General features: G+C 41.8%; 5 protein-coding genes across 16 annotated transcripts; 2 read left to right on the forward strand and 3 right to left on the reverse strand.

The window, feature by feature from the left end:
• Window positions 1-148: 148 nt before the first annotated feature.
• LOC127061535 (uncharacterized) lies at window positions 149-9,724 on the reverse strand. Of its 5 annotated transcripts, none has more exons than XM_050988544.1 (12): window positions 9,577-9,724; window positions 7,408-7,513; window positions 5,601-5,692; window positions 3,930-4,039; window positions 3,707-3,829; window positions 3,322-3,474; window positions 3,077-3,255; window positions 2,678-2,974; window positions 2,382-2,572; window positions 2,098-2,286; window positions 1,452-1,508; window positions 149-1,232 (listed from the first exon to the last, which is right to left on the reverse strand). In XM_050988544.1, the coding sequence occupies exons 1-12, from the start codon at window positions 9,592-9,594 to the stop codon at window positions 999-1,001; spliced, it is 1,749 nt and encodes a 582-aa protein (XP_050844501.1). In that variant the 5' UTR covers window positions 9,595-9,724; the 3' UTR covers window positions 149-998. The 5 variants fall into 5 exon arrangements, with proteins under 5 accessions (XP_050844501.1, XP_050844503.1, XP_050844502.1 ...); XM_050988546.1 differs by lacking the exon at window positions 9,577-9,724 and adding an exon at window positions 9,130-9,252; XM_050988545.1 differs by lacking the exon at window positions 9,577-9,724 and adding an exon at window positions 7,982-8,247.
• A 149-nt stretch (window positions 9,725-9,873) lies between these two features.
• Window positions 9,874-22,499, forward strand: LOC127061533 (nuclear protein localization protein 4 homolog). 3 transcript variants are annotated; one of them, XR_007780885.1, is made up of 13 exons: window positions 9,874-10,023; window positions 10,485-10,565; window positions 10,661-10,865; window positions 10,926-11,079; window positions 11,159-11,296; window positions 11,361-11,664; window positions 11,774-11,911; window positions 12,012-12,159; window positions 12,279-12,439; window positions 21,020-21,171; window positions 21,248-21,386; window positions 21,480-22,112; window positions 22,188-22,499. XR_007780885.1 is itself a non-coding variant. In XM_050988537.1 (13 exons), the coding sequence occupies exons 1-13, from the start codon at window positions 10,003-10,005 to the stop codon at window positions 21,888-21,890; spliced, it is 1,968 nt and encodes a 655-aa protein (XP_050844494.1). In that variant the 5' UTR covers window positions 9,874-10,002; the 3' UTR covers window positions 21,891-22,019. The 3 variants fall into 3 exon arrangements, 2 of the variants coding, with proteins under 2 accessions (XP_050844494.1, XP_050844493.1); XM_050988537.1 differs by lacking the exon at window positions 22,188-22,499 and having other exon boundaries at window positions 21,480-21,799; window positions 21,884-22,019; XM_050988536.1 differs by having other exon boundaries at window positions 9,952-10,023; window positions 21,480-21,799.
• Window positions 12,587-20,897, reverse strand: LOC127061534 (uncharacterized). 5 transcript variants are annotated; one of them, XM_050988542.1, is made up of 4 exons: window positions 19,910-20,897; window positions 17,554-17,871; window positions 16,949-17,098; window positions 12,587-16,807 (listed from the first exon to the last, which is right to left on the reverse strand). In XM_050988542.1, exons 2-4 carry the CDS (start codon window positions 17,869-17,871, stop codon window positions 15,443-15,445), a joined length of 1,833 nt encoding a protein of 610 aa, XP_050844499.1. In that variant the 5' UTR covers window positions 19,910-20,897; the 3' UTR covers window positions 12,587-15,442. The 5 variants fall into 5 exon arrangements, with proteins under 5 accessions (XP_050844499.1, XP_050844498.1, XP_050844497.1 ...); XM_050988541.1 differs by having other exon boundaries at window positions 19,881-20,895; XM_050988540.1 differs by lacking the exon at window positions 19,910-20,897 and adding an exon at window positions 19,321-19,853.
• An 84-nt stretch (window positions 22,500-22,583) lies between the features above and the next one.
• Window positions 22,584-23,157, reverse strand: LOC127061560 (EKC/KEOPS complex subunit TPRKB-like). Its single transcript, XM_050988611.1, has one exon. It carries the CDS (start codon window positions 23,141-23,143, stop codon window positions 22,589-22,591), a length of 555 nt encoding a protein of 184 aa, XP_050844568.1. The 5' UTR covers window positions 23,144-23,157; the 3' UTR covers window positions 22,584-22,588.
• A 328-nt stretch (window positions 23,158-23,485) lies between these two features.
• LOC127061557 (serine-aspartate repeat-containing protein I-like) lies at window positions 23,486-25,130 on the forward strand. Of its 2 annotated transcripts, XR_007780887.1 has the most exons (5): window positions 23,486-23,843; window positions 23,914-24,524; window positions 24,630-24,838; window positions 24,919-24,952; window positions 25,020-25,130. XR_007780887.1 is itself a non-coding variant. In XM_050988607.1 (4 exons), the coding sequence occupies exons 1-3, from the start codon at window positions 23,795-23,797 to the stop codon at window positions 24,813-24,815; spliced, it is 846 nt and encodes a 281-aa protein (XP_050844564.1). In that variant the 5' UTR covers window positions 23,486-23,794; the 3' UTR covers window positions 24,816-24,838; window positions 24,919-25,130. The 2 variants fall into 2 exon arrangements, 1 of the variants encoding a protein (XP_050844564.1); XM_050988607.1 differs by having other exon boundaries at window positions 24,919-25,130.
• Window positions 25,131-26,703: the final 1,573 nt, after the last annotated feature.

Below are 26,703 nucleotides of genomic sequence, written 5' to 3' on the forward strand. Positions count from 1 at the left end.
TGTTTTTATATTTTTTTGTCTTTCTTATGTCCGTCATTTATCTTTCTCAAACAATCGTTTTATATTCGATTATTTTTATCACGATTGCAAAGAATCATTGATTAATAACTGAAAATGATTTATGACAGAAAAGAAAACAACGTCCATGTGATCGTCTTGTCGGAAAAAATATGTTTGTTTGATTCTTAATTTTTTACATATCATACATAATTTTGTTTTCAATATTAAAGGCTATATCTTTGTGCATTTCTGTGTATTTCGCATTAATCGGAAATTTTATATTCTTATTTATCTAATCTCTATATCATGCCCGTTGTTTGACAAGATTAGAAGATCTGGAAATAAATTCGAAAGATCTTCTCGTGTGTCGTTCGACGAGATTTAATCGGTACGAATAATATATGTGGTTACGGAAAAGATAAGATGCTAGAGGTTTATAAAAAGATTATTGTGCCTGCCAACGGTAGTAACTTACATACGTGTACGCTCCATCGAATATCGTAGCTTTAGAACGTAGTAGTGATTCTCAACTTGGCTTTCGCACGATTCCAAACGCGATTACAAATTTTTAATAAAAAAGCGAAAGAAGAGAAACGTGGTTAAACGCAACCTTGACTAACGCCAATTATCTCATAAAAAATAATCGCAATACTAGTCGCAGCAATATTAATAATAATTTAATGGCAATATTATTAATAATTTGCAATGATAATAGAGATAACAATTTATACGATAACATTAATAATAATAATAATAATAATAATAATAATAATAATAATAATAATAATAATAATAATAACAATAATAATAAAAATAATAATAATAATAATATCGATAATAATTAATAACAGATAATTATTAAAAAAGCATAGATGCTTGAAATAAAATCTCTATGTAAAAATTCATCCTATTCAGCTGTCAGTCAACAACACTCGTATGCTTCATCCTATTTGGAATATAAAGACTTAGACCCCGAAAAAAACTTAGCAAGTTATACCTCAACGTAGCTTCTTATTGACTTGATCGATTAGTTTGTCAACTCTCTCGGAAGTTCCACGAAATTTGTTTGGCTCTGGTCCGATCATCTGTATCAATTGCGGTACATCCTGTCCACTGATTTGCGTGAAACGCGCCAAGGACTTCATGCACGCGTAAAGCTGTTCCTCGGCTGGACTTCCATTGAAATATTGTAGCAAAGCCATCGTCAGTTCAACGGCCACGTCGTCGAATACCTACGATTATTACGCCATAAAATGATCGTTATGTCGTTAATAAGAACAGTTATATAGTACATAAACATTTCCGAATATCGTTGTGCAAATGTTTGGATACCTTGTCGTTTCTTTTTTGTTTGTTTGTTTTTTTTCTTTTTTCAATCATAAACGATTCACTGCAGGGAACTCGAATTAGACTCGAGTCACATATTTTACGTACGTATTTTATATAGGTACCTTAGAAATGCTGCCTTTTGGTAAAAGTCTCCGTAGATTTTTGCTTTTGTTCATTTTCTGAAAAAATAGTAGCCGATCTCTGGGAAGATATCCATCAACTGAACTGTTTCGCAGCAACGCATATATTACGAAGGAGCTAGTCCCGAAGCGTTATCCCGTATTACGAAGCACAATATGCGAAGTGTATAATAGATAATACATTATGCGGATTTGTCGACGTCAAAGTTAAGGGAAGTCGTTAGATCTTGACATTTTTCGATATCTTTGGCCTAACCAAAAGGAAATCTCGTGCGGATATATAGATAGATACGAAGAAGCGTTTATTTAGCAATTAGCATTAAATCGTCGAAAGAAGCACGGCGAGACGTAGCTTTAACGCCTATTTATCTACCGATTACCATATATTAGTAGTAGGTATTTTTAGCAGTGCTTTTTCCATAACGAATCGATCGTTAATCATTTTTAATCCAACAATCAAATATCGGATGATCGAATGATAAAGATTATTGCTGGTTAAATCGATGACCATCGAGATATACCTATGTAACTTCTTTCAAAGGAATCGGGAGAAATTTCACGAGCATAAAGCATCGTCTTTTTGGACGATGGTTAATCGAACAGGAAAGATACAGACCACAGTTTTTACCTCCTTGCAGGCTAAGTTATGGATGATGGCCGCACCACGAGTTTGCAACTCAAAAGAATTGGACAGCAAGGAGTGGACCGCCACCTTCGTCGTCACCCTTATGTTGCTGATACTCTGATTCTGATGTTGCCATTCGGATATATAAAGTAACCACTCGGAACTGCTCAAATTCTCGAACATGTTCGCCAACTAGAACGTACAAATTTATTTCTAATTATTATCATTATCATCTTTTTTTAGATAAAGAACGGAAGGAAGAGAACAATGCAACTCTATGCGCTTACAAACTCGGCGAGCGGTAATTGTTCTTCCGGTGGATGACGATCTATATCGAAGGCATAGTTCATAAGAATGTGTTCCCTTCTATCCTGATGCAGGAGAAGTATTACGTCGTCCTTCAAAGCGGCAACGGAAAGTACATCGAGGAGCTTCACCCTTGTCTCGGTTGCTAACGATTTGTCGTAAAGTACGCGTCCTGCACATTTAATAGACGACGAAAGGTATTTATTAACGGTCCACATTTTTCGATTTATTCTATCGTTTCGATAAAGAAATCGAAGATCATTCGAAAAGAGCTTACCCACAAAATTTAAAAAATAATCTCCCAAAGCCCAAGAACCCTCGTTCTCTAGAACGTACTGTCGAAGTTCGCTCAAGCACGTTCTCTCCTCGTCGTTTAATTTCCCTTCTAAACAGTTGACTAACCCCTCGTATTCCGCCTTCACGTCGACGGTGTCTTTAAATACTATAGGAGGATCGCGTTGCCGTTTCTTCTCTTCCTGTTCCCGTTTCTCTTCCTCCTCCATTTGCAACACCCTATCGGACGGCAACATCTCCATCGTGGCACCATTCGCGGCTTGCATCTCGCTCACTGCACCTACGATTATTCTTATCGATTATCTCTCGACGAAACACTCGAACGTCCTACGTAAAGAAAACTTTATAGGATCGCGAAAGAAAAAGAGATAGAAAGGTTCACCCTCGCTTTCCGCCATGTCCGCGTAATAGCTCGTCCCTGTGCTATTACTGTCGCTCCCTGTACCGTCTTTGCTTCCCTTCTCCTTCTTCTCCTTCTTTTTCTTTTTCTTCTTTCTATCCTTCTTAGCGAGCTTTTCGTTTATCACGTTTCTCCTTTCCTCTAACGCGATCGAGTTCAATCTAGCGTTTAACAATTATTAAAGTTAAATTCGATTCGATTACGATGGAAGAGCAGATAGCGCGTACCTTGCCTCCTCGATTGCCGTATTCAAAAGCTGATATTCCGGCGAAGCCTCTCTTTCGATTCTCGCTTCTACGAATCTTTGGCCTACCGTGAAACCCGCGTTTGCGTTGCTACTTAAGCTTTCTATCAAAGGTTCTAGCGCTTGTCCGACGGGCCTAAATGTAATCGGGCGATTTATTTATTTTCAAGCTCGAGAGAGAGGATCGCTTTACAGATACAAAAGAAATTTCTCTATATACATTTCTTTCTCTCTCTGTGTGTGTGAGTGTGTGTATATATGAAAATATTCTATTAGATGTATGACCACATCGCGATTAGTATAATTATTAATATATAAAATCGATCCAGCGGTCCGTGTCGCTTAAAAATCTTTTCGATCTGACTCACGTTTGCAGTATCTCTTCTGGAAGATCGAGTATGTATTTGGGGATGCCCTTTCCCGCCAGAAAGTTGCTTACTTCTTCCGTGAAAGTGTTGCAGTTGTGCTTGAAGAGATTGTAGGTGCCCGGCCTGAAAAGATTCGTTTCGTTCTTTTTCATTGAAATCTCTTACACCGACACCATTCTATCACGAATATCATAAAGCAACTAGACGTAATCCAGACACTCACGCGAACGTGGATGTTCCCAGGCCGTTGATGTATTCAAGGAAGACCGAATAAGGTAGATAGGTCTCACCAATCTTCTCGACTTTCTGCGGATCGCGCAAGTAGGTACCACCCTGCAATTATCCGAAAATGTTTTTTTTTAATATACGAGACAAAAGAAAGAAGACTCGTTCCAGGTTCCGTCAATGTCAATTTCTCGAACTGGCTTCTCGTCTGTCGATGCATCCGCCACGAATTTCTCGCAACCCTCCTATTCTCTCTCTCTCTCTCTCTCTCTCTCTCTCTCTCTCTCTCTCTCTATCTATCTTTCTCTCTCTCTCTTGCTCGCTCTGAGATACGCCAGAGAGTGCAAACGTAATTTTAGAACGACGACAAATCCACGCTTCCCTACGTGAAACGCTCAAAATAACTATTTGCTAACGCGCGCGTCAGATTCGTGAGCGTTTGTGGCATGAAAAGCGAAGGATAGAAAAAGGCGGAAGAAAGCGATGGAAAATGTAAGATAAATGATAAGACGGCATAATACTTTATATCGTTTTTTTCTTGCATAAATAAATTTCATTGACACGTAGAAAAGATATGATAATTTTCTTCAAATCTATCACCAACGCACGAAGGACTCTCATGAAATGTACATCTATTTTTTGCCGAAGGTTCGTATAGATCAAAATTGTACACCTTGGAAAATTGCGCAAAAATTTCGGGACAACCGATTGAACGAATTTCAAGAGAGGGAGAGAAAGAGAAAGGCATCGATGCTTTAATACGTACAAAAGCACGAAATTTGATCTGCTTCGTTAGCGTTCTTTCTTGATATCCTTCATTTTTCTTTTTCAAAGTAGATATATTTACGTACGTTTGCACTCGCAGTTCATGCTCGAAATATACGATTCGAGAAACACGATAAACGCAACACTAATGAAATTTTACACAACGTAGGAACGAGTTTGAACGGACGTGGATGAACGAACTTGGCGATGCTTTCGCCTCCGTAGAGTCAGGACGGTAAAACATAGAACGGGAAAGAGCTATGAGAGTGAAAGTATACGCGCGCGCGCACGTTCGTATGTGTGTGTGCGTGTGTGAAGCAAAGCGAAAATTATTTTTAGATTAGACCAGACCAAATTTAGTACCTGCTCGTCTCTAGCGTATCATATGGCCAGAGCGACGAGTTACTACGATCGGGCCCTACGATGATAGCCACGTTACGTGCCAACGACGAGCCAATACGTCTCGTTCTTAGGAAAAGCCGCAAACGTAAAAGAAACGTAGAAGAAACGAATTTGAATGAGAGAAAAATCTTCAAATAGAAATGAAGTATTCTTCTCAAATAAACAAAAATATATTGAAATAATAAATTGGAAGGTTTAACTACAATTTTTAGGATGTTTTAAAATTAAAATGAATATAAAACTGTAAACTCGAAACGGGTACTTAATCTTAAAAGAAAAAAAAAGTGTGCAAGAAGTTTTTCGAAAAAAATGTGCGCAATAATGTAGAATCGCGCATAAAGATGTATAAAGGAGAAGAAACGTTTGTCCATGTAACAAAAGTTATTTATACTTATTTATTAAGGGCATCTCGCCAATTATTTCCTACGCGAAATATCGTACGTAGAAGGAGGTAATCGTAATAAAGATTTCTTTTAGGTTCATACTTTGCTGGTACACTTACCGGCCTGGCACTTTGTATCCCAACAGGACCAAAGAAGTATTCTCTGCCATAGGCAACGATCCCCGTATGCCATATTCCCTCCAAATGTCTGCCTGCGAATACGTTAAGGATTAACAAAAATCTATCAACTTTGATATTTTATTTGCAAGGACAATGAATTTGATTGGAATCTTCCGAAGGAAGCTAAGAGAAGCAACAAAATCGGTTGCTCGTAGAACGAACGCGAACGCGACTCAAAGTCGGAAGGCATGATCTACGAGACGCTGGCTTTCGTTCTCGTCTCGAAAATAAAGTCCACCGGTGTTCGCTCGTAAAACGAAATATGCACCAGAATCATCTCGTACGAAGCTCGAAGAGGAAACCTCGAGACGAATAGTCGTTCCTTCGACCTACTTTCTTAACGCGGAAATAGCTGTTAGCGTTCACGATATTCTTATTACAGTGCGTTTTCGCTGGATTTGAAAAGTGAAATTCGTCGAACGTAATATTCATTTTTCATAGGCGTCGACCCTTTTATCACTGTAACGACTGTTTTTTTCTTTAACGAACGCTTCGACTCCCACGCGAAGTAATCATGAATCACTGCCAATTAGTTTCGTACGAACGTTACGTTCGAAAAATTTATCAAAGGAACGTACGAGTCTGCACTCGTGTTTCTTATTATGCAAAATACGAATGCGCGCGCGGAAGAGATTAGATGGATTTAAAGATACCGACGTCAAATTGGCTCAATCGACGTTAACAACGTTAACGCGTAACAGTTGGCGAGAAAGATCTTTTGATAAAATCAATGCGTTTCTTATCGTCGGTTATCAACCTTGTAGCTTCCTTTATCCGTACGTCGATAAACGCAGAGATGCGCACGTGCGCGTATAAATAACGTACGTGCACGGGAATCTATGCCAATTCTGGTTATACTAAAGAATCTTCGCGGATAATCACGGCGAATGCGATCGAAAATAGATTCGCGAGATCTTCGAGTAAGCGTCGCGAACGAATCACGTGACGCGCGAATTTCTCGTGGAGAAGAAAGACTGCATGCCGCTTTTGTAAAGATTCGCTCTATTCCGATCGCACGAACGTATATACTTTCGCGATGAATTATACAAACGAATGTGTGTTCGTTATTATACGAATGGGATCATTTCTACGCAGTAACCTCTACGCGATGGCTGCTCGAGTAACGATCGCAATAAAGAACTCCTTTCCGAAGCTTCTTTGAATTTTTATTAGCATTTTTTTATTTAGTTAGAAAAAAAAAGAATAGTTTCGCCTCGAATAAAATCAACAACAGGATTCAACTATTCGACAACGATGGCTTCAATTGGAACGAGGAATAATTCTTTATATCAGGAAAATCGTCGTAGACCCTGTAACATATTGGATCGTTGTCGAGCAAAGCTTAACGAACGAAGATGATTAAGATTAACTAAGAAAAATGACAACCGAGCCGAGATCATTTACGTGAGATCGCCGTACGGAAGAGATCTAATCTCAAAATAAGATAGAATTTGGTCGTTTCCAATCCGATACGTCGCATTGGATTCGACTAAATTTGGATTCCACGCGTGCACTGACGTCACAAAGAGAATATTTGTTAACATCGTATTTACATCGCATCGTCCGTCTCTTTCTCCTATCCAACTTGACACAACACCTACGTCAAGAAGCGATCGTCATTGAATCGAAACAAAGATGCCATCGTATGATTCACGATCCGAATGAGCTAGCATCGACTGGCGAGCACAAAAATACATCGAAGAAAAAAATGTTCTCGATCGGAAGTTCCTTCGTCGATTACGCTTACCTATCAACATATGAGACATCATAGCTGCCATGCCTTTCGTCAGATCGTAGATATACAATTCGACCGTTGTCCTTACATCCTCCGTGTTATCCATTTCGCCGCTGATCTGTATTAAACAATCCAAATTCGCCATTAATCATTTCTTATCGTCATTGGTCCAGACGATAAATAGTTTATCGCTCGGTACGAAATCCTTCGATCTTTAAAAAGACGAAGCAGCATCGATCGGCCGCAAGACTCGAGCTAGCTTCCGAGTTACCCTTCGGACACCTGATTTTCAACCAATTCAAAATGTTCGCGAGATTTGCGCGGAATTCGAAGATTCGTCCCCTTCGAGGAACTCTCTCGATACCGATCAACGAGTTTCGACGAAACGATGAAAATCGAGTAAAAAAATGTCACGTGCGCAGAGATATACGTAGGTCATTTTGACTATGGATAAACCTTGAGAAAATTGGATAGAGAATTAAGGATCGAGCACGGTGTTCCGATGATACGAGCCGACGGCATCGGAAGACGGTAGACTTTTACGGTGGTTCTTTCGAAGCAACCCCGGGGAACGTCGTCTCCTTACCTTTCCGTTTTCGGATCGATCGTCGATCCGTTAACAGGTGGATTCTATCGATCCCTCGAAGCCACCTCGAGGGTGGAAATAATTATCGATCGAACGATTTCTCCTTACACGGAATCTTACGCGTATAGAAATAAAACGATAAAATGGATGAAGGAAGATCAAAGTGTAGAAAAATAAAAACGATAACGAGAGTTGGTGGATCGAACGAGTTGGGGCCTACGATTTCCGGCTCTCGCTAGATGGCTACTGGTGTGCTAGCAAATGCAACTGACCTCGCAACTGAAATCTCTTCGCACGGCGTACGAGTACGGCGTTACGGCGCGATAGTCGTTCTTGCCAGGAAGAAACGGTAAAGAGGTAAGAGGGTCATCGCGCGAAGGCAGCGCCTGTCTATTATCTACCTACTTACCTACCTACCTACCTACCCACCCACCCACCCACCTGCCCACCTGCCTACCTACCTATCTCTGCCAATAACGATGCGAATAACGCTTCAAAGGCTGTCAATGCCACGGTCGCTGAGCGATCGGTCATTCGTCGTGCGACCGATCGATCGATCGATCGATCGATCGACTTTGGATTTTCTCGATCATGACGTTGCGTAATAGAAAATCGTCCCACCTTGCGTTTTCGAGCTCTCATCGTTTCGTCGGGAAACGATCGCTTTCCCGAGTACATATTGAATTCAAGGATATAACGTGTCAATGTCCGCTTTATTTACGATCAAAGGTCGTACGATCACCTGGTGATTGGCAAGCGACGTTACCGTGGCCTTGACCAACTACGAAACGCACGAGCATTGCCGCTTAATCCGAGTTAAAGGAGAACGTTGCGTCATCTTTGCCAGCTTTCTTTCCTCTCGAATGGGAAGAGCGATCGACCTTCGATCGACGGCCCGTTCGATCGGATAAATGAAAAAGAGAAATATCTTCGTAATCTCGTCGTCGTATTCGTTACGAATGAACGATGCTTGAGATTCAAATGCTCCTTATTAAACACATATAAGTAACTCGACGCAGTAAGTAACGATTCGACGATGCGAGATCGAATCCGAGTTTGCTCGAATAAAGAGAGGACGTCACGCGGATTGAAAGATCGATCTCGCATCCATCTAATAGAGATCCTCGATGTTATAACTAGTTACTTACGTTGACTCTCTGCGAGAAAGAAATGTAACTACGTGAAATGAAACGCGGAACAAAACGAGAAATGGGGCAACGAACGATAAAGGAGAGGCGAGCGCGATAGACGCGTTACTTTATATTTCCCCTTCCCAAGTCGAAGGTAACGAGTGACACGAAGAGATAAAGAGATAAACGTTTCGAGGAGCACCTTCCGCCTGAAAACATATCTACCGATCGGTAACGAGGGTTGCATACCGTCGAGGGGAGCTACGAATTGGTCCGGCAAAGAAAGTAAGATAAATCGAAGGGAGCAGTCTGGGAGTACGGATAAAGATCGAGAAACCTCGGAAGCTTCGCTGTCGAGAAAAAGTGAAGGAGGGAGAAAGATAGAGTGTCGTCGAGAAGAAAGAAAGGAAAAAAGAGAAAAAAAAAAAAGAAAGAATCGCGAGCAACGCGAAGCATAAGACTTACCTCTTTTCTATCCGTCATCGTGATGGCTGCTGCGTGCGATTAGCGCTGACAGTGGCAGGACGGTAACCGTTTGGTGACGACCGTTGCTCCTTTGGTTTCTTTCGACGGGGACGTGCGTCGAAACGCGGGCTTTTGTTGCTCGACGCGGAGCGTCTCGCGGGATCGTTCTTTTCTCCTCGAAACAAAAGGTGAATTTATTTGGGAAGGACCGATAGAAAGGAAGCGTTATTTCGAAAGACAAAACGTCTCGAATCTCCCCCGAAATACGACTAATACCGTTAAACGAGAGAGCGCCAAGAGGTTAGGGTATCGAACGTTGACTCGACAATTTTTTCGCGTCTCTTTAGGGAATTTTCTGACTTTGCGTTTGCCCAGGCAAGAGGAACAACGGATTGAACAGCTGATGTTTTACTCAACACCGGCGAAATGTCAAAATCGAGACAAATCGTAAGTTGATCCTGAATAAACGGTTAAGATTCCGAAAAGGTGGATGCTACTCGTTAACTGCTTTTTTGCTTCTCCGACTTTCCCGACTAAACGATGATTTACTTTTTCCTGCACATGTAATTAAAAGGAGACCGTTCCACGCGGTATTATTGCAGTAGCGTACAAGAAATTCCAAAACCTTGTGTCATCTCGCGATCCGAAATTTTCTTTGCATCCATTCTTTACGGATTTCTCTTAAATATACGTACGCGTGACCAATGATAAAATGTTTTTATTTGAAAATATTCTATTCCGTTCGCTATAAACTTGTTAAGAAGTTCCAAAAAATTATATAAAAGGAATCCGTCTGCGTTGTCATTTCTGTTCCACCTATTCAAAGAATTTCAAATTATCTAACAAATCAATATCGATTATTCTGCGATAAAACCTTTCTACTCGTGTACACGTTTCATTCTTTGTAGACGCTACGAGTGCAGTCATCGGAAGGGACGAAGCGCGTGGATGTGTATTTATCCGATGTCGTCTTTACGCTCTTTGAAAAAGTTGGTATTGCTCGTCCAACGTCTTCCTAATCCCTTGATTATATCTCTCTTATACCCCGTGGTAACGAAGTCTACGTTTGATTATATTCTTTCAGGTGTTTAACGCTTTCAATTTGAAGAGTTTTACGTTTGGACTCTACAAGCAACGAAATCATCAAGACGAAATCATAAGTACTCGCAGCAAAACGCTTTCCGAGATAGGTCTTTCGCACGGCGATATGCTCTACCTTGTGCCATTTAACGGCGCACAGCTTTGGAATACTCCATCTGCCAGTAATAATTCACATAATTCTTTCGCAGGTTCGTAATGTCTATAATTTTATGTTGATGATGTATACTAACGTTTGAAACGTCAAATAGGACCGACCGATGCAGGAAACAATACAAACCGTGTCGTGCAAAGTTCAAACGTGATCGGTTCGCTTCGTAGCCTGCCAAATGTGGCGGAAGACGACATAGATGAACAATTGTGGAAACTGGATGGAAAAATACAGAGAAAACGCGATGAAAAACTGTAAGCGAATGGAGATATATCTGTAGCGAGAAAAAAAAGAAATATATATGTATACACATATGATACACTTCTTGTACAGTTGTCGTCATGGCGTAAATGGATGTTGCGTACACTGCTCTCCTTTGGAACCCTTCGATGAGCTTTATATGAAGGAACAAAATATCAAACATTTATCCTTTCACTCGTATCTCAGGAAACTCACTGCCGGCGTTGATAGGTAAAACTCTCTGTTATAAAAGATAAAATCGTATAGAATTCTATTCTTCCAATTATTTTTCTAGGGGCAAATTTATACAATTAGACGACATATGCTGCCGAGTAAAGACTGGTTGCAAAGATCATCCTCCATGGCCTAGGGGTATTTGTAGCAAGTGTCAACCTAGCTCTATCACTTTGAATCGTCAAACTTATCGTCACATAGACAACGTCATGTTCGAGAATGCTAGTTTAGTCGAACGTTTTTTGAACTACTGGAGAAGTACCGGTCATCAACGTATTGGATATTTATACGGACGATACGAGATACACACGGATGTACCGTTAGGGATTAGAGCAGTTGTCGCGGCTATATACGAACCTCCGCAAGTGAGTGCGACGTATTATGAAATAAAATAAAATATCGACTAAATCGTTTACCGATCCATTCCGTTAAGACGATATAATAATCGACGTATGAACTTTTTGACTCTTTCAGGAAAGTACAAAGGATTCTATAAAACTTTTGCCAGACGAGAAAGAGGCATTAGTCGATGAGTTAGCTCGATCTCTCAATTTGAAGAGAATAGGATGGATCTTCACGGATCTCATAGCCGATGATGTGAAGAAAGGAACGGTATAACATTACACGTAGCCTTAGCACATTTCATAACGACCAACGATCGTTGGTCGCAGTGAAACGGTATAATATACATAATACGTTATATGTTTATTAGGTGAAACATGTCCGAAATATAGAGAGCCATTTCTTATCGGCGCAAGAGTGCATTATGGCAGGGTACTTCCAAAATCAATTTCTTAATCCTTGTCGTTTTTCACCCAGTGGTTATTTTGGTTCCAAGTTCGTAACTGTTTGCGTTACAGGTAAATTCAGAAAATATATCGTATCATTATCGTATTGCAATTAAAAAAAAAAGGAAAAGAAGAAAAAACTGTATTATGTACGAATCGGTAATAACACTTTTTATCGTTACTATTTGCAGGCGATGATAAAAATCAGGTTCACATGGAAGGCTATCAAGTATCAAATCAATGTTCTGCACTGGTACGCGATGCATGTTTGGTCCCTACGAAAGATGCACCGGAGCTGGGCTATGTAATCGAATCGACCGATAAACAATATGTTCCAGATGTCTTCTACAAGGTGAGTGTGTGACTTGATGTTATTTATATACTCTTAAATTATAATTATATACTCTTAAAGACTTATTTCGCTCGCACAATCGTATCTTTGTATACGTGTTCTCGTGGAGGTAGGTAAAGGATAATGTATTCAGAGTTACTCACAAAGTTTGAAAGGGAGAAACAGTTTATAACTCAAAATTCATCGATTAAAAGTACATTTAAGTTGGGTAACGAACGTTCATCTCGTACGCATGTATAATGAAATAATAAAATTGTTTAAGCGAGAGCCCTACGGATATACGCTTACCGTAGACTATAAACAAAATATTTCGATTTTTTTTATAATGCTCATTACGCCTTAAGGTAATAGGAGGAAGGAGAGAGGTAGGGGTAGGGATAAGGAAGAGGAAAGAGAGAGAGAGAGAAATAGATAGATAGATGTATAGACGAAAGTCGTTGTAAACAAAGAGATAGATAGAAGGACACGGGATACGGAGGTAGGAAAAAGGAATTTGAAGATTCGCAAGGGAAAACTTAATAAGAGTTATAGCCGCTCAATCGTTTTTAATTCGAACGCGAGGGGCGAGGGTAAACCAATGTCGGTCGTTTAAGATCGATATTACAAGCTATGCGTTGTTACCTCATCTCACGTTCATAAAAATATATGTAGTATATATACGCGCGCGTGTGGGATATTTTTTTTTCATTTTGTGTATATAGAGGTGGGTCTTGTAGCATTCGCTCGTTTCGGTGATATATACGAACTTTGTTTACGTATGTTTTTTCTTCTCAGCTGGAGAAAAAAATTATACTATACTATTATTCGGCTTTCGCTTTGTTTCTTTGCACCGAAACGAGAAAAATTTACCCGAGAGCACGAGCACCCTCCTTATCGTCGTACGTATTTCTTGTGTATGTGTGTGTGTGTGTGTGGTGTGTGCCTGCGTGCGTGCTTGCTGTTTGTTTGTTTCTTTTTCGTATGCGTGTAATTTTTTTTTTCTTTCGTGTAATTATTCTAACGGCAATTCTCTCTTACATTCGTTCGTCGCCGCGATAATGCGTTCCTATCGCACGCGACGCATTATTCAGCTAATCAACAAGTGTTAAAACTTTCAAGTTCAACATCGAATGAGGCTCTCTTCAAAAAAGGCAACCGCGACGACGAGGGCGTGCATATATGTACCTACATACGTGTGAAAGTAATGTGCCTTGTCATTTTAACGCACATTTCGTTCTTACACGTTCTTTTTTTTTTTTTTTTTTCCTTTTAGAAACGCGTCACTCGCACGCGTTGTACACGAGATAGTACGATATATAACGATGGGATTTTACGTGGATTTAGACGAATACTATAACGCATTACATTATCGTAATACTTCGATATACAGCATCGAGGAATGATTTCGTTTAATATGTATATGTGTGTGACCGTGTATATGCGTGTACGTATTTATCCCTGCGTACTTGTGTGTGTGTGTGTGTATGTTTGTACGTATGTATTCATTAATTCCACTCGTTTTGTCTTCTGGATCAGACGATGAGGCTTACGGTCTACATAGTAGTAGTTAGGCCTTGTATACATTTGCATGTTGAGATCTAACCTTAAATACAGTTAATTTACGACGACTTTACTAGTCGACAGAAAGAGCAAAAAGGGAATAATCTCTTGGAGCCTCACTCGGTGGGACCCAAAATATATCTTTATCGTTCCTTCTATGCTATTCGGATAAACGTACACGTTTAACGCCCAAATAATTCTTTTCTTTTTCCCTTTTGGCTCCTTTCTCTTCCTCCCGGAATGGAACGATACGCGATCGTTTATAAGACGACGAAACGGAATTGTCTTCTTACTTGCCTACGTATCGTTCGATAGTTTTTGTTAAACTTCTAAAACGATCCTGCGTACGGAATCACAGTTACCGGATAATTCGAAGTCAAGCGCGTCTTTCGACCCTTATTTTAATCCCCGACCTTAATATGTTTTCTTTTGTTCACGTGTATACGTGTGTACGCAGAAAATACACACGTAAGCACGTCTGTCCCAAGAAAACAAACAAAACAAAAAAAGATTTCTTAGTTATTTCCCGTTTACACGATTTATACTATCTACGACCTAAGACATTAGAAGCGCACGCCGAAGTTTCGCTGTCACCTTTCTCTTTCTTCCTGACATACCACGTGACTTTTCACTCCGCAGCGTGCGACACGCTCTATAAACTATACGTAGCAATACGCCGATAGCCAAAAATAAACGTCGAACCTCTTCTAAAACAAATACCGTACAGCTAGAAGTCGTATCGATATCACGATCGATCTGAGGTACGTATGTGTCGATCATCGTCGTTATTGTAGACATAGAATCTTCGTGATTCCCGATCAATAGCAAAATATGGATATTTATTTTTTTTTCTTCTTTCTTTCATATCTTTATCATCGTCATCAACGTCGTCGTCGTCGTCATCGTCGTCGTCGTCGTCGTCGTCGTCGTCGTCGTCGTCATCGTCCTCGTCGTCGTCGTCGTCATCGTCGTCGTCGTCGTCGTCGTCGTCGTCGTCGTCGTCGTCGTCGTCATCATCATCATCATTAGTAGTAGCAGCATCATTTTCTCTAACGCGTCCACGTTTAAAAATAGATTCAACATCTTTAGATTCTATTGTAAATAGTTAATTAAGTTGTGTGATTTCATACGGAGCATCGCGATTTGTTTGGAACTATATGTCGCGACGGTGTCTTCCAATGAGAATTTACGTATGGAGATTTAATATCTTTTCGTTAGATATTACGTATACGCGCGTGATTCTCCATACATATTATCGTCGGTATAACTTTCCTATACCGCACCTAGGAAAAAAAAAAACGAAAAAAGAATATGCATAAGAAGCCCGTTTCTTTTTTTTTTCTTTTTGATTTTCTCTCGGTGACACCGTCGCGACACTTCCTTTAGTTTACCTAGAACGGGAAAAAACGTAAGGTATGATTAGGTATTCGTTACCATTCGGTACCAAACGTAATGGAGAAGCCGTTACAATTTACCACAGTTCGTAATTAGAATATTCTTAGTAGGCTTGCCAGTCTGATCACCAAACGTTGATATCTTTTCAACTAGATCGAGCCCTTCCACGACGTGGCCAAAGATTCCCGTGAATCCTCGCATTTCTTGTAGGATGATTCGAAATTGAGAGCCCACCATGCCGAGATTATCGTGACGCTTCTGCGTTCTTCTCATTCCCACGGTTCCTCTGACCGCTGGAAACTTTGTGTCGTCTGGCATGAAGTACCCATCTTCGAATATGCTCCTGCCTCCTCGACCATTATTAAGCTCAAAGTCTCCCGTGATCACTGACTCTCCTTCCCAGCATTGGAATATCGTACATCCTTTGTAACCGACTCCGACCTCGCCGGTCGCTAACACGCTAAAATTCTTCGCCATCTTTGGCGCGACATCCGGTCTCACTTCGATGACGATACGACCGTGAGGAGATCCATTTACTTCGATATTGAAGTAGTAAAGCGGATAGGGATTGGATGGGCCACGAAGAGACGCCGCCATTCCTGTGGACGGTGGTTGAGGGGACGAATGGACGGTTACCAGACTTGCCCCGCTAGCGCCGACTGCTTCTGGCATAAACGTCGACTGTTGTTGCGGATGCAACATGGCGTTAGGTGGTGCAGGTGGAACGGGCTTTACGGACGGCGAACCGGGTGGGATAAGAAGCTGCTGTTGCGATTGCGACTGCTGCTGTTGCTGAGGATTGTTTTGAGACGGCTGTGGTGGACCTTGATGAACGTGAACCGGCCCAGGTGGAGCTTGTTGCGGGCCCATCATACCCGAATGATATTCGATCGAGCCATTTTGCATGTGTTGCTTGCTAACGAGGTGTCTCGAGTACAATTGCGACATACAATAATTCGCGAGGAACAGTATAGGATTTTGCGAAGCCGTCAGATGATTGGCCAATCTACCGCCGTTGCCAGAGGTTTGAGAAACGATCGATTCTCCTGTATGTATACCCGCCAAAGCTTGTTTCAAAAGAGCAAAGTCGAAAACGACTCCGGAATTTCCTATCAGATCGTCCAACTGACATTGCAACATCATCTCTTGGTACTTGGATTGCAACCTTTGCTTCTCGACGATCAATTGAGAGTGCAAGCTGTAAACGTCGCTAGGGCTATCGATCATCGACAGACTGGCCTTTGCTTTTCCTAAAGTTTCACGGGCATCCGTAATTTCTGGGAAATGACTCCAGCCGTTTTGTAGATCCGTTTCCACGTGCGTCTTCAGCGTTACACACGCCTCCAAAACTTTTATTAAGAATTCTCGTTGTTGCATTGCCAGTCTTTGTATCTCGTTCGACAGCTTCCCCATGGCGACTAGTTCCAATTGGACCTATCGACAAGTTGCCGTTGTTGAAAGACCTTTCGCCGAGGCTCCGATATTCGAAATTAAGGCCCACGATGCGCGGATAGGGCTTACGCACATCGGATATTATCTTTTTCCACGAGAGAGGAAGATAGAGAGACTACTTACATCGGATATAAGTTGTTCTTTGGCATCGGTTTGCGACTTAATCTGATGTCCCGGATGTTCTTGAGGCGTTGCACACGCTCTGCAAAGTGCCGTACAGCATGTTGCGCACCAAAGAGCCAAAGGCATTCCATGAGTGTGACAATTTTCACTCTGCAAAGAAATTAATCCTATGATAGATTTGTTGCTTCGTTGTTAACGATCGAATAAAATTTTGGTAAAAGAGGCTGTGAAAAAAAATGTAAAGAAAGGTCAAATTCGTAGTCGAAAAAAGAAAAAACAGCGTGAGAACGTAGCAAAGGGACAAAGTGCGCCACCACGCAAAGGAAAAAGTAACGTCGTATAACGTGATCCTATTACCACGAGAATCTTTCTCGATATGGCTTCGTAGCTTGCGCCGGTACTCTTTCCTCTTTATAATGCACGTATGTGCCCAAGAATTTTGTTTTTAAGCATCTAAGAACAATGTTAACGAAGGCAAGCGGCCATAATCTAAAATCGAATGCAACGATGGATTTCTAAAGAAAACCGGACTCTCTCTCTGTCTCTCTCTCTCTCTATCTCTCCGATAGACGCGACGTATCTTCGCTTTACGCGCTTCATTATACCTTTCTCTCTTTGTCGACGCATTTATTAGACGTGCTGTTCGATGTGATCTTTAAATGAGACAAGTTGTTGGCTAGGGCAAGGAGCGGAGAATGAGTCGGCAAAGCGTCCGGTCCTTGATCTCCGAGATCGGTCCTCTTCCAACAGTGCGCACAGAATAGATCACGCCCCTTTAACAAATTGTTTTCTATGCAACGCAAGCAGAAGTAGTGTTTGCAGCTAAGATATTTCGGACATTGCTCTGCATCATTGTACTTCTGCTTGCAGTAATTGCAAAGCGTCAGCTCCTCCAAATCCGTCAATACGCTTGGATCCAACATCTGAAAGCACAACGGCATTCCATTATTTCTATGCGAAGAAACGACAAGACCGTTTCGAGGAAACTTTTCTCTTATCGAAAGGAAAAAGAGTCGACTACTGAGTAACGTTAGAAGACTGTACGTCAAACTTATTTACTTTCTTCTCTTTTACTCGAATCAATCAGATTTTGTATCGCGAAGCAAAAGTATGATATTTATCCTTTCGACGAGTCCAAAGCGATTTGAAACGATTTCACCGACTAGAAAATTCGCTCTATGGATAGAAAGGAGAGATATAATCAAAACCGCAGAAAGGGCAGTGCAGCTTGCTCGACGTAGAATCTCTCTCTCTCTTTATATAAAATGTAAAGCGCTTCGATCTCTGTTATTCTTTTAAATCGCTAACTCATCATGTACGCGTTACATTTATAAGATGGATATCTGCCCCAAAAAGGACTACTCTTATTTCTTTCTTCTTTTAATTCGTTCAATGAAATAAAAAAGTTGGCAGATAGTTCCAAAAAATGGCTCTTTTGATAAAACACTTTGTACGCGTTGTTGCAATACATTTCACTTTATTCTTATACATATTTTTTGCACCAAGCTGAATCACCGAATTTCACTTTTATTTACTACTGTTATCTTTTACGAATAAGAAAAAAGTAGAGCGTATCACCGTTCTTTGTTCGTTCGAACTTTGCGTCCAATGAGTATTTCGAGTCGTTTTATACGTGTCTCCTCCGGCGAGGACGATCATGTTCTTTAGAACGTTTCGAAACATTTGCGTAAATCGTACTATCGAAAACAATTTTCTTACGATCGCAAGACTATTCCGATCGTGTATCTTCTCGGACGAACGATCGAAGAATACGGCGTGCGACCACGTGCATCGCTCTCGTAAACACATGTCGGCCGCGGCAAAACGAAGAACCGTTCTTTCGGCGAAGATGTAAACCGAGAAAGGAGAACGCGCATCTTCAAAGGATGTTTTCCGGTACTATCGTCGAATCCAGTCGCACGTTCGCCTTACAAACTAAACTATATACTCTCGAGTAGGTTCGAAGAAGACGTCATCGTTCGTCACGGAACAGTCTATTCGTCGACGAAGTCATTACGAAAGCAAATCGACACGAACGATCGAAAAATGACATTTTTTCGCGCGTGGAAGGCGCGTGCGCGTGAAATCGCGCCAAAAGCTACACGGTGCTATCCCAGAAAGTACAGCGAGCGAGCGAGCGAGCGAATGTGTTGGTGCGCGCGCGCGCGCGCGCTTATGCGTGTGCCACGAAAGAGAGAAAGGAATAGGATTTGGAGGGGGGAAAACAAGTAGGATTCGAATCGCCCAAGTCACTCGGTACACTCGCCATTCGTTAACGCGACGACGCTCGACGCGAGAAGAAGGGGCGAAGAGGAGATCCGATAAGGGAAGAACGTATCGAATACCGCACTTTTCTATCGCTACTCGAATACCTCGTCGTATACGTAGACAGGCAGGCAGCAGGCAAGCAGGCAGGCAGGCATATCGCGGCGACGAGCACCGCACGAGTAGAAACGAAACCGGAGGGAGAGGGAGAGAGCCAGAGAAGGGGGGAGAGAGAGAGAGAGAGAAAGCCGATAAACGATCGCGGATCGGACGACGCGTGGATTCCCGCGACTTATCGGTCGGCACACGCGTTCTCTCTCCCGAACGACAAAGAGATTCACAAAGTAGTTACTACGTGTCAGCAGCGAGGGAATCCGCGGGAACGCGCCTCCTCTTCTCTCCTCCGTCGTGTCGCTTACGCGCGCTTCGTCTCGCTTCTCCCTCTCCTTCCCCTCCCATCGCTATTTTACGCGCGCCCGCGCGCCATATTGCCTTCCCGCTTACGTAGAGACGTATATGTTCATACATGCTCGCTCTTCCCGTCTCTCTTCTCCTCTCTCCGCTCTCTCGTTCTCGTTATACGCAATATGCATAGGAAAAGAAAGGGGAGGTACACTCTTTCTCTCGTAAGAACGTTTTCTATTAGAATCATCTTAATGCTTCGTACCGTGTATACGCTCGTGATCGTCTCCTTACCGCGCGATGGAGGCTGATCGTTGACACTCGTCACTTCCGAGATATATCGTTGCAAGGGTGGTTATATCTTCTTCGCGTAATTCTCTCACTCCAACGCATACGATACAACTTTAATTTACATCGGGACTGACATAGCGCGGAATCCCACTTGCGAACATAGAAGCACGAACGAGTCGTCGCCGTCGTCGTCGTCGTCGCCGTCGCCGCTGCCACCGTTGTCGTCGTCGTCGTCGTCGTGGTCTTCGTCGTCGTCTTCGTCGTCGTCGTCGTCTTCGTCGTCGTCGTCGTCGTCGTCGTCGTCGTCGTCGTCGTCGTCGTCGTCGTCGTCGTCGTCGTCGTCGTAGCAATAGTACCGGTGACCGTACGTTGTTTTCCTTGTCGTCGTCCTTGTCCTCGTCGCCGTCGCCGTCGCCGTCGCTGTTATCGTTGCCGTCGCCGTGGTCGTCGTCGTTTTCCTTGCCGTGAAACTCTAGTCGCGGAGATTTTTTGTTTGCTTGTGTTTGTTTGTTTGTACTTTTCGCGTTTAACAATGTTTACGCTTTTTATCGAACCTCGTGAGTTATTGTGGATAACATAACGACGGCGCGCCGGTTAACGCGGCGTTGCTCCAGCTTTTAGCTCGTGAGAACGTTTTGCCACATCATGATGTTTGGTTCACTAAACTAACCACTAGCATAGCGGCGACGACCGACCGACCGACCGACACACGCACCACAGCCGCGCACTCCTCCGCTTACGCTGTTGCTCTTTCTCTCTCTCCTTTTCTCACCCTCGTTCTCTCTGTCTCGATCCTTCCATCTTCCTTTCTCTTTCTCCTTTCTCTTGCCATCGACCAATCGGACAGTGATATTTCGCGTGCGTCATTTGGACGGTTCCTCGCATTGCGGCGACACCATCGGCCCTTCTTCGAATCTTTGTCGTTCCCCTCTCTCGATCTTTCTTTCTCATGCGTCGTGCGCGCGCACGTTTCGTTTATCTCCAACGCCGTTGGACTCGCCTTAAAGTTCGATTCGATTGCAACGTTTTCCCGCCCTTTCCCCCTTTTCCTTCCAACATCCTTCATTTTTTTTTCTTCCGACATTCGTTTTACGATATTCTCTTTCTTTTTAGGAGAAGGACAGCTATGGTAATGAAGTACCAAGGCTAGCAAGACCTCTTCCCGTGGAATATTTATTAGTGGACGTACCCGCGTCCACGCCTCTCACTCCACAATTTACTTTTTACGCGAACGACGATATTACTCCGTTCCTCATCGAAAACAGGTAATTCGTCGTAATATCTCGCTTAGAAAAAAGAAAAGAAAAAAGAAAAAGACAGTAACGGAGCGTTTGATTACAGATTGATCGATGGACAAGTTCAAGAGTTTCGTTCGTTATGCGCCTATATGCAGCAATTTAATTCGGACCAATTTCTCGAAGCGATTTCAGATTTCCACTTGCTTTTGTTCATTACTACCATGGATATGTTGCCCATGAAGGTACGCGGCAATGTTTCTTCGACGATTGCGTCACGTGCCAAACGCGAATTAACCTTTTTTTTTTTTTTTTTCGTTTATTTTGACAAATTTAAGGATCACATGGTACCGTTGCTCGAAGCCGTACGCAACAAAGATAAACAAATGGCAATGGAATGGGCGCGTTCGGAACATTGGGCCACGGTGGAACAGTTGATATCGGCGACCGCAGCGTCTACGTCGCAAGTTACGCAAGTACCGTTTAATAGCGGCACGATCAGACCATCTTCTTCCTTGCCAGCAGCTAGTACCAGCGTAGCGGTTGGCACGGAAGCTGCTGCGAATTCGTCCGCTGACCAAGAATTGTGGACTTGTCCTCATTGCACTTTTATCAACGGCGCAGAATTTTCAATATGCGAAATGTGCAGTCTACCAAGGTATTCCTAACAAAGTCTCCGTATTTTACAAACGCCGCGTGCTCTTTAAGGGTGTTCTCTTTAAATCGTTGTTTAATTCCGCAGGATTTGACTCGTCCTGTATCCTCGCGGATATTATGATTGTTTTCTACGCATCTTTGGCCTTATTTATGAGTGAATAAAAATAATAATAATAATAACAATAATAATAATAAAAAAAACAAAGGATGTTTCCGACTAACGTTAGCTACCCTGCTTTCCTTTGACCTAACGACCATTCGTTTACAGCCGTCTCACACCCGGACTGTAAAGAAACCCGCAAGTTGTTTCCGATGTACCGATTGTCCGTTTCCCAAAGACATATTTCAAAGGAAATATGAAAATTTATTAAATCTTTATGTTCTTACAGAGACGACGAAGATGTTTTCTCGTAGCTGGATTCTAAATTCTGAAATGAGATCTACGAAACGTCGGTTGGCGTAGTAGTACCGATGCAACTTGGATTCTCGTTGTTTCGTGCTATAGAACTTAAAGTCTTTGTTGAAAACTTGGCTCGAGCGCGATGGAAAGCGAAATATTCGCTTTAGTCGATTTAAAGATATAAACTGCGATTCGAGTTTGGTTCTGTATACGTTCTATTGTGTTCTTATATCAGAGTTAGTCGACTTCCTTAAACGGAAGGAACAAAATAAAATATCAATTTGGTTTGGTAAGCATAGAACATTTTGCATTCTGCGTTTTCTTTTCGTTATTTCTTAAATTTATACGAATCTATCGTCGAAGATCTTTTCTCGCTTCTGATGCAACCTGTTACGATCTCGACGAAGAAAAGTCTTTGCAAGCGATCCTAGATATTATCGAATCCGTACAAGTGGATACATTTAATTCCTCGTTATCGATTTTATAATATCTCTTTGCAAGTTCCAAATTCGTCAATTCTTTCAGCTCCTCTAACGCTAGTCTTTCCCCTTTTATGTTATCGACGATCATTTTTGAAACGGTGTCTCGTTCCTCTGCTTCGTGAATCGTTACGACCAATATATTCTTATCGTTGTCGCTTGCTCCGAAGTCCGTTAACGATTTCGATATATTTTTGGTTATCGAGAGATAAAACAGGATCTCTGTAGATTTGTTTTTTGTAATTAACCGATTACAACTTTCATTGATAGCCGCTTTATTGGCGGCTACTACGATCTGAAATGGATCCGCTATATATGCAAGTTTCAGAATGCAACATGCGAGATCGCCAGAGATAACTTTTTTTCTTATTTCCGCAGTATTTTCTACGTTTTTGAACAAATGCAACGTACAATGCTTTTTTGTTTCCGGATCCAGCTGTACACTGTAATCGTTTTTATCCGTCATCTTTTATCTCGTGAACGTCGCGCTTAACCTCAAAATCCACGAACTCGTTAAAGAAAAACGAAGCCACGCTACGCGAAATAAGACAAAGTCACGGAGTACGTGTTACATAGGACGGAAGTCTCTTTATCCGCGAACGTTCTCGGAGCGAGGAGAGATACGTTTCGTTCGCTCTTCGATTGGTTTCGAGTCACGATCCTATCAATTGCGATCCAATTCGCGTCGATACGCGCCAGAGGGTCCCTATACGTATTTCAATTTTATAACCGACATGTATTTCTTATCTGTGCGTCGATTTCGATGGCGCTGATACTTTGATATTATTGGCGGCAACATATAACGCGAGAAAAATAAAAAATATATAACGATCCACGAGACATATCATTTCGAAGATATTTGTTTGATCGGTTGATCGACGAACGTTCTTAATTAATAGAATTTACAAAAAAATGTATTCGTATCTTTCGTGTCTCCGAGTAGATCGACTCGTAAGAAATAATCGATATATCGAGTATCATCCGTTCAACCATTTACATTTTCGGCTGTAACGTATAAAATTAAATTTTTTGCATCATCTTAAAAAAAAAAATGGGACTCTGATCGATACGGCAGGTCCCAAAGTTTCGAGGGACACCATTGTCATCGTCTATTAGCATGGAAGACAAACCGCGATCGAATATCGTGGAACGAATGTTTTATACCGGTAAAGAAGAATATTTTGTCACGTATCTAGCTAACGTATCGTATCTTAATCGTATATTTGCAATTGTCAGTAAATGGAGGTATTCAATGGAGTACAGAGCAAATCAAATCGGCGTGTCCTTGGAGAAGAAAGAAGGAAGAAAGTCAGCTAATTATTCCCGAAGGAAAAACCGATATACGAACGGAGCCACGTACGGACGCTGATACCGAGGCTCGTACCGACGCTCGTGCCGACGCTCGTATAGACGCTCGTATAGACGCTCCTACCGACGTTCCTACCGACGCTCCTACCGACGCTCGTACCGACGCTCGTACCGACGCTCGTACCGACGTACGTACCGACGTACGTACCGACGCACGTACCGACGCACATACGGACGCACGTACCGACGTACGTATCGACGCTCGTACCGACGCGCGTACCGACGCACGTACCGATCCACGTACCGACGCTCCTACCGACTCACGTACCGATGCACGTGTTGACGCACGTGCCGATCCACGTACCGATGCTCGTACCGATGCTCCTACCGACCCACGTACCGATCCTCGCACCGATCCTCGCACCGATATAGCGGAGAGAGAGAAATTTAAAGATCCAGATCGACAACCACAGGGTTACATAATACCTAGTCGAATGTGTCCGCCACAGGAACCATCTTGTTGTTTCATTAAAATGCAGGTTAATGCGCGTTAACTATTAGAAGACGATTTAGCTTCCAGCAACGTTTATTTGTTAGACGTTTCGAAAGAAATTTTCTTGTGAATCAGTCTTATCTCACGACAGGATCCTTGTGCGCCTTGCTGTTGCGAGACGAAACCTGCTCCTTGTCCACCTTATCACGAAGAGCCTCGAGAACCCATTTGCGGCTGTGATCTGTGTAAAAAGGGATATCCTAATGATAAGTGCTGCGATCATAGAGAAGAATTTCGGAGGGCAACCTTTTCACCGAGACATTTCGAAAAGGCTTGACAAGAGGATAGGACAGCATATATGTATGCATCCTCGCGCATTAGTCATATTTAAAAGTAAAATTTACAACTATTTGTACTTATTAGATGTACTCTTTTCGTAGGAATCAAAGGATAGGAGGAGAACACGCGTAGACGGTATCGTTGCTTATCTATTTCATGGAATGTATCTTATCATTCATTAAAAATCGTATTAATCTTTTAGTGGTCACCGAATAACGACGATAATTAACGATAATAATGAAACATTTTTTCTGACATAATATCTATTTGGATCGAATCTTTATACAAGATAAAGTCTAATTGTGAGTAAGAACTGCCAACATATTTTTTTTAACCCAATTACTCTTACTCGAACTCTACGTTTATACGTTAGAATGGTAAGAGACTACCGGAAATGTTATTCGTCGTCGAACAACCGTTGAAAAATCGCGGAAGGTTAAATTTAGGTATTTATTTCCATTGGCTTGAAATACCTTCCAAAGCAAGTAATCTTATCGAAGAGCATGCGTCGATGATACGAATTTGTTGGATTTTCCAGTCAGTTTCGTGCGCGATATATAATCGTTTAATACGCCTCTTTAACTCGAACGGTAATTCTTCTTTTTGGTGAGTTATTTAATACGCGGCCATTGAAATAATTATCGAAAAATCAATCGTATCGAAATCTTTATATTGCGTTTAATAAAATGACGCAATTCGAACGATTTATATTGTATCACGTCGATGTGCGCAATCTTAAAATCAAGACGAACCAAGTGAAAATCACTAAAAACACTCGATACCCATTTTTTTTTTTTATCGAGATTTAGATCCGCGGATATGGATGTGGTAATATCCGAGAAAAATCTCAATTTTTAACGTAGAACGTACAGGAAACCTATAATCTTTTCTTATCGCTACGAAATATAATCGTTACGGCGAACTCTTGGATTTATTTTTAAAAGAGTCGACGAAATATCTTTTCTTTTTTATAAGTTCAAATATAAAATCGAATGTAATTAACAACGACATAAACTATTATCGTGTCTCGCTTTCGAGCTAATCAAATTCTTTTCTTCTGACGATAAATCGTCGGATAACGCGTGTTTACGTAATACTTAGAAACAACGTCGAATCTCAAACTCGACGTCGATCGTCGCTAACATTTTAACCATATCCCATCGATATTTTTAATTTCGCGCTTTTCGAATGTTAATCCAATTTCGAGGGACGATTCTAGCGACGTCCTCGACGTATCGATGCGTCGCTTTAACCAACGTCTGAGATTCTGTCGCCTTTTACCACTGGTATATAGAGTGACTCATGAGCATTGTTGGCTTATACGGATATGGCAGAAAAAAATATTATTTTCTCGTTAGTGTGTGCCTTCCACAATTATACTTATATTTAAGAAGAAATTTCAAGTGCTCGTCTGGGTAAATATTCTTCTATTATACCTTACTTTCGAATACAAATAAATAAGCAAATAAAGCATTATCGTTGAGGCAAGATCTCGTAACGATTCATGGGTGACACATGGGCGCATGCGTTGCTTCGAAAGCATGGTATGGGCGTTGTCGGTTCCTCGTTAAATGGTGTATGATTCTTCTTAAGAGAGAACGAGAATAGCAATGGTAATAAGATATGGCAACGGGTGGGGGACAATCTCGAGGTCATTGATGAATTCTCGCTATTCTTTTTCATGGGACAACACGCATGCCCGTATTTCTTGCTAGAATTCCTACCGGCATTGGCGTTCGTGCATGTTTGTACGCGCGTTCATGCGTCTTATTTAAACGATTATCTTGTTCCGTATCGCAACCGTGTACCTGCCAGCTCTATACCACATCGCGTATTCACTTATCTACCATCGCTACGATCACACTTTTTCGTCGTGTTTTATCCAA

This window comes from Vespula vulgaris, chromosome 2, assembly GCF_905475345.1.
Source record: "Vespula vulgaris chromosome 2, iyVesVulg1.1, whole genome shotgun sequence".
NCBI classification, from domain to species: Eukaryota; Metazoa; Arthropoda; class Insecta; order Hymenoptera; family Vespidae; genus Vespula; species Vespula vulgaris.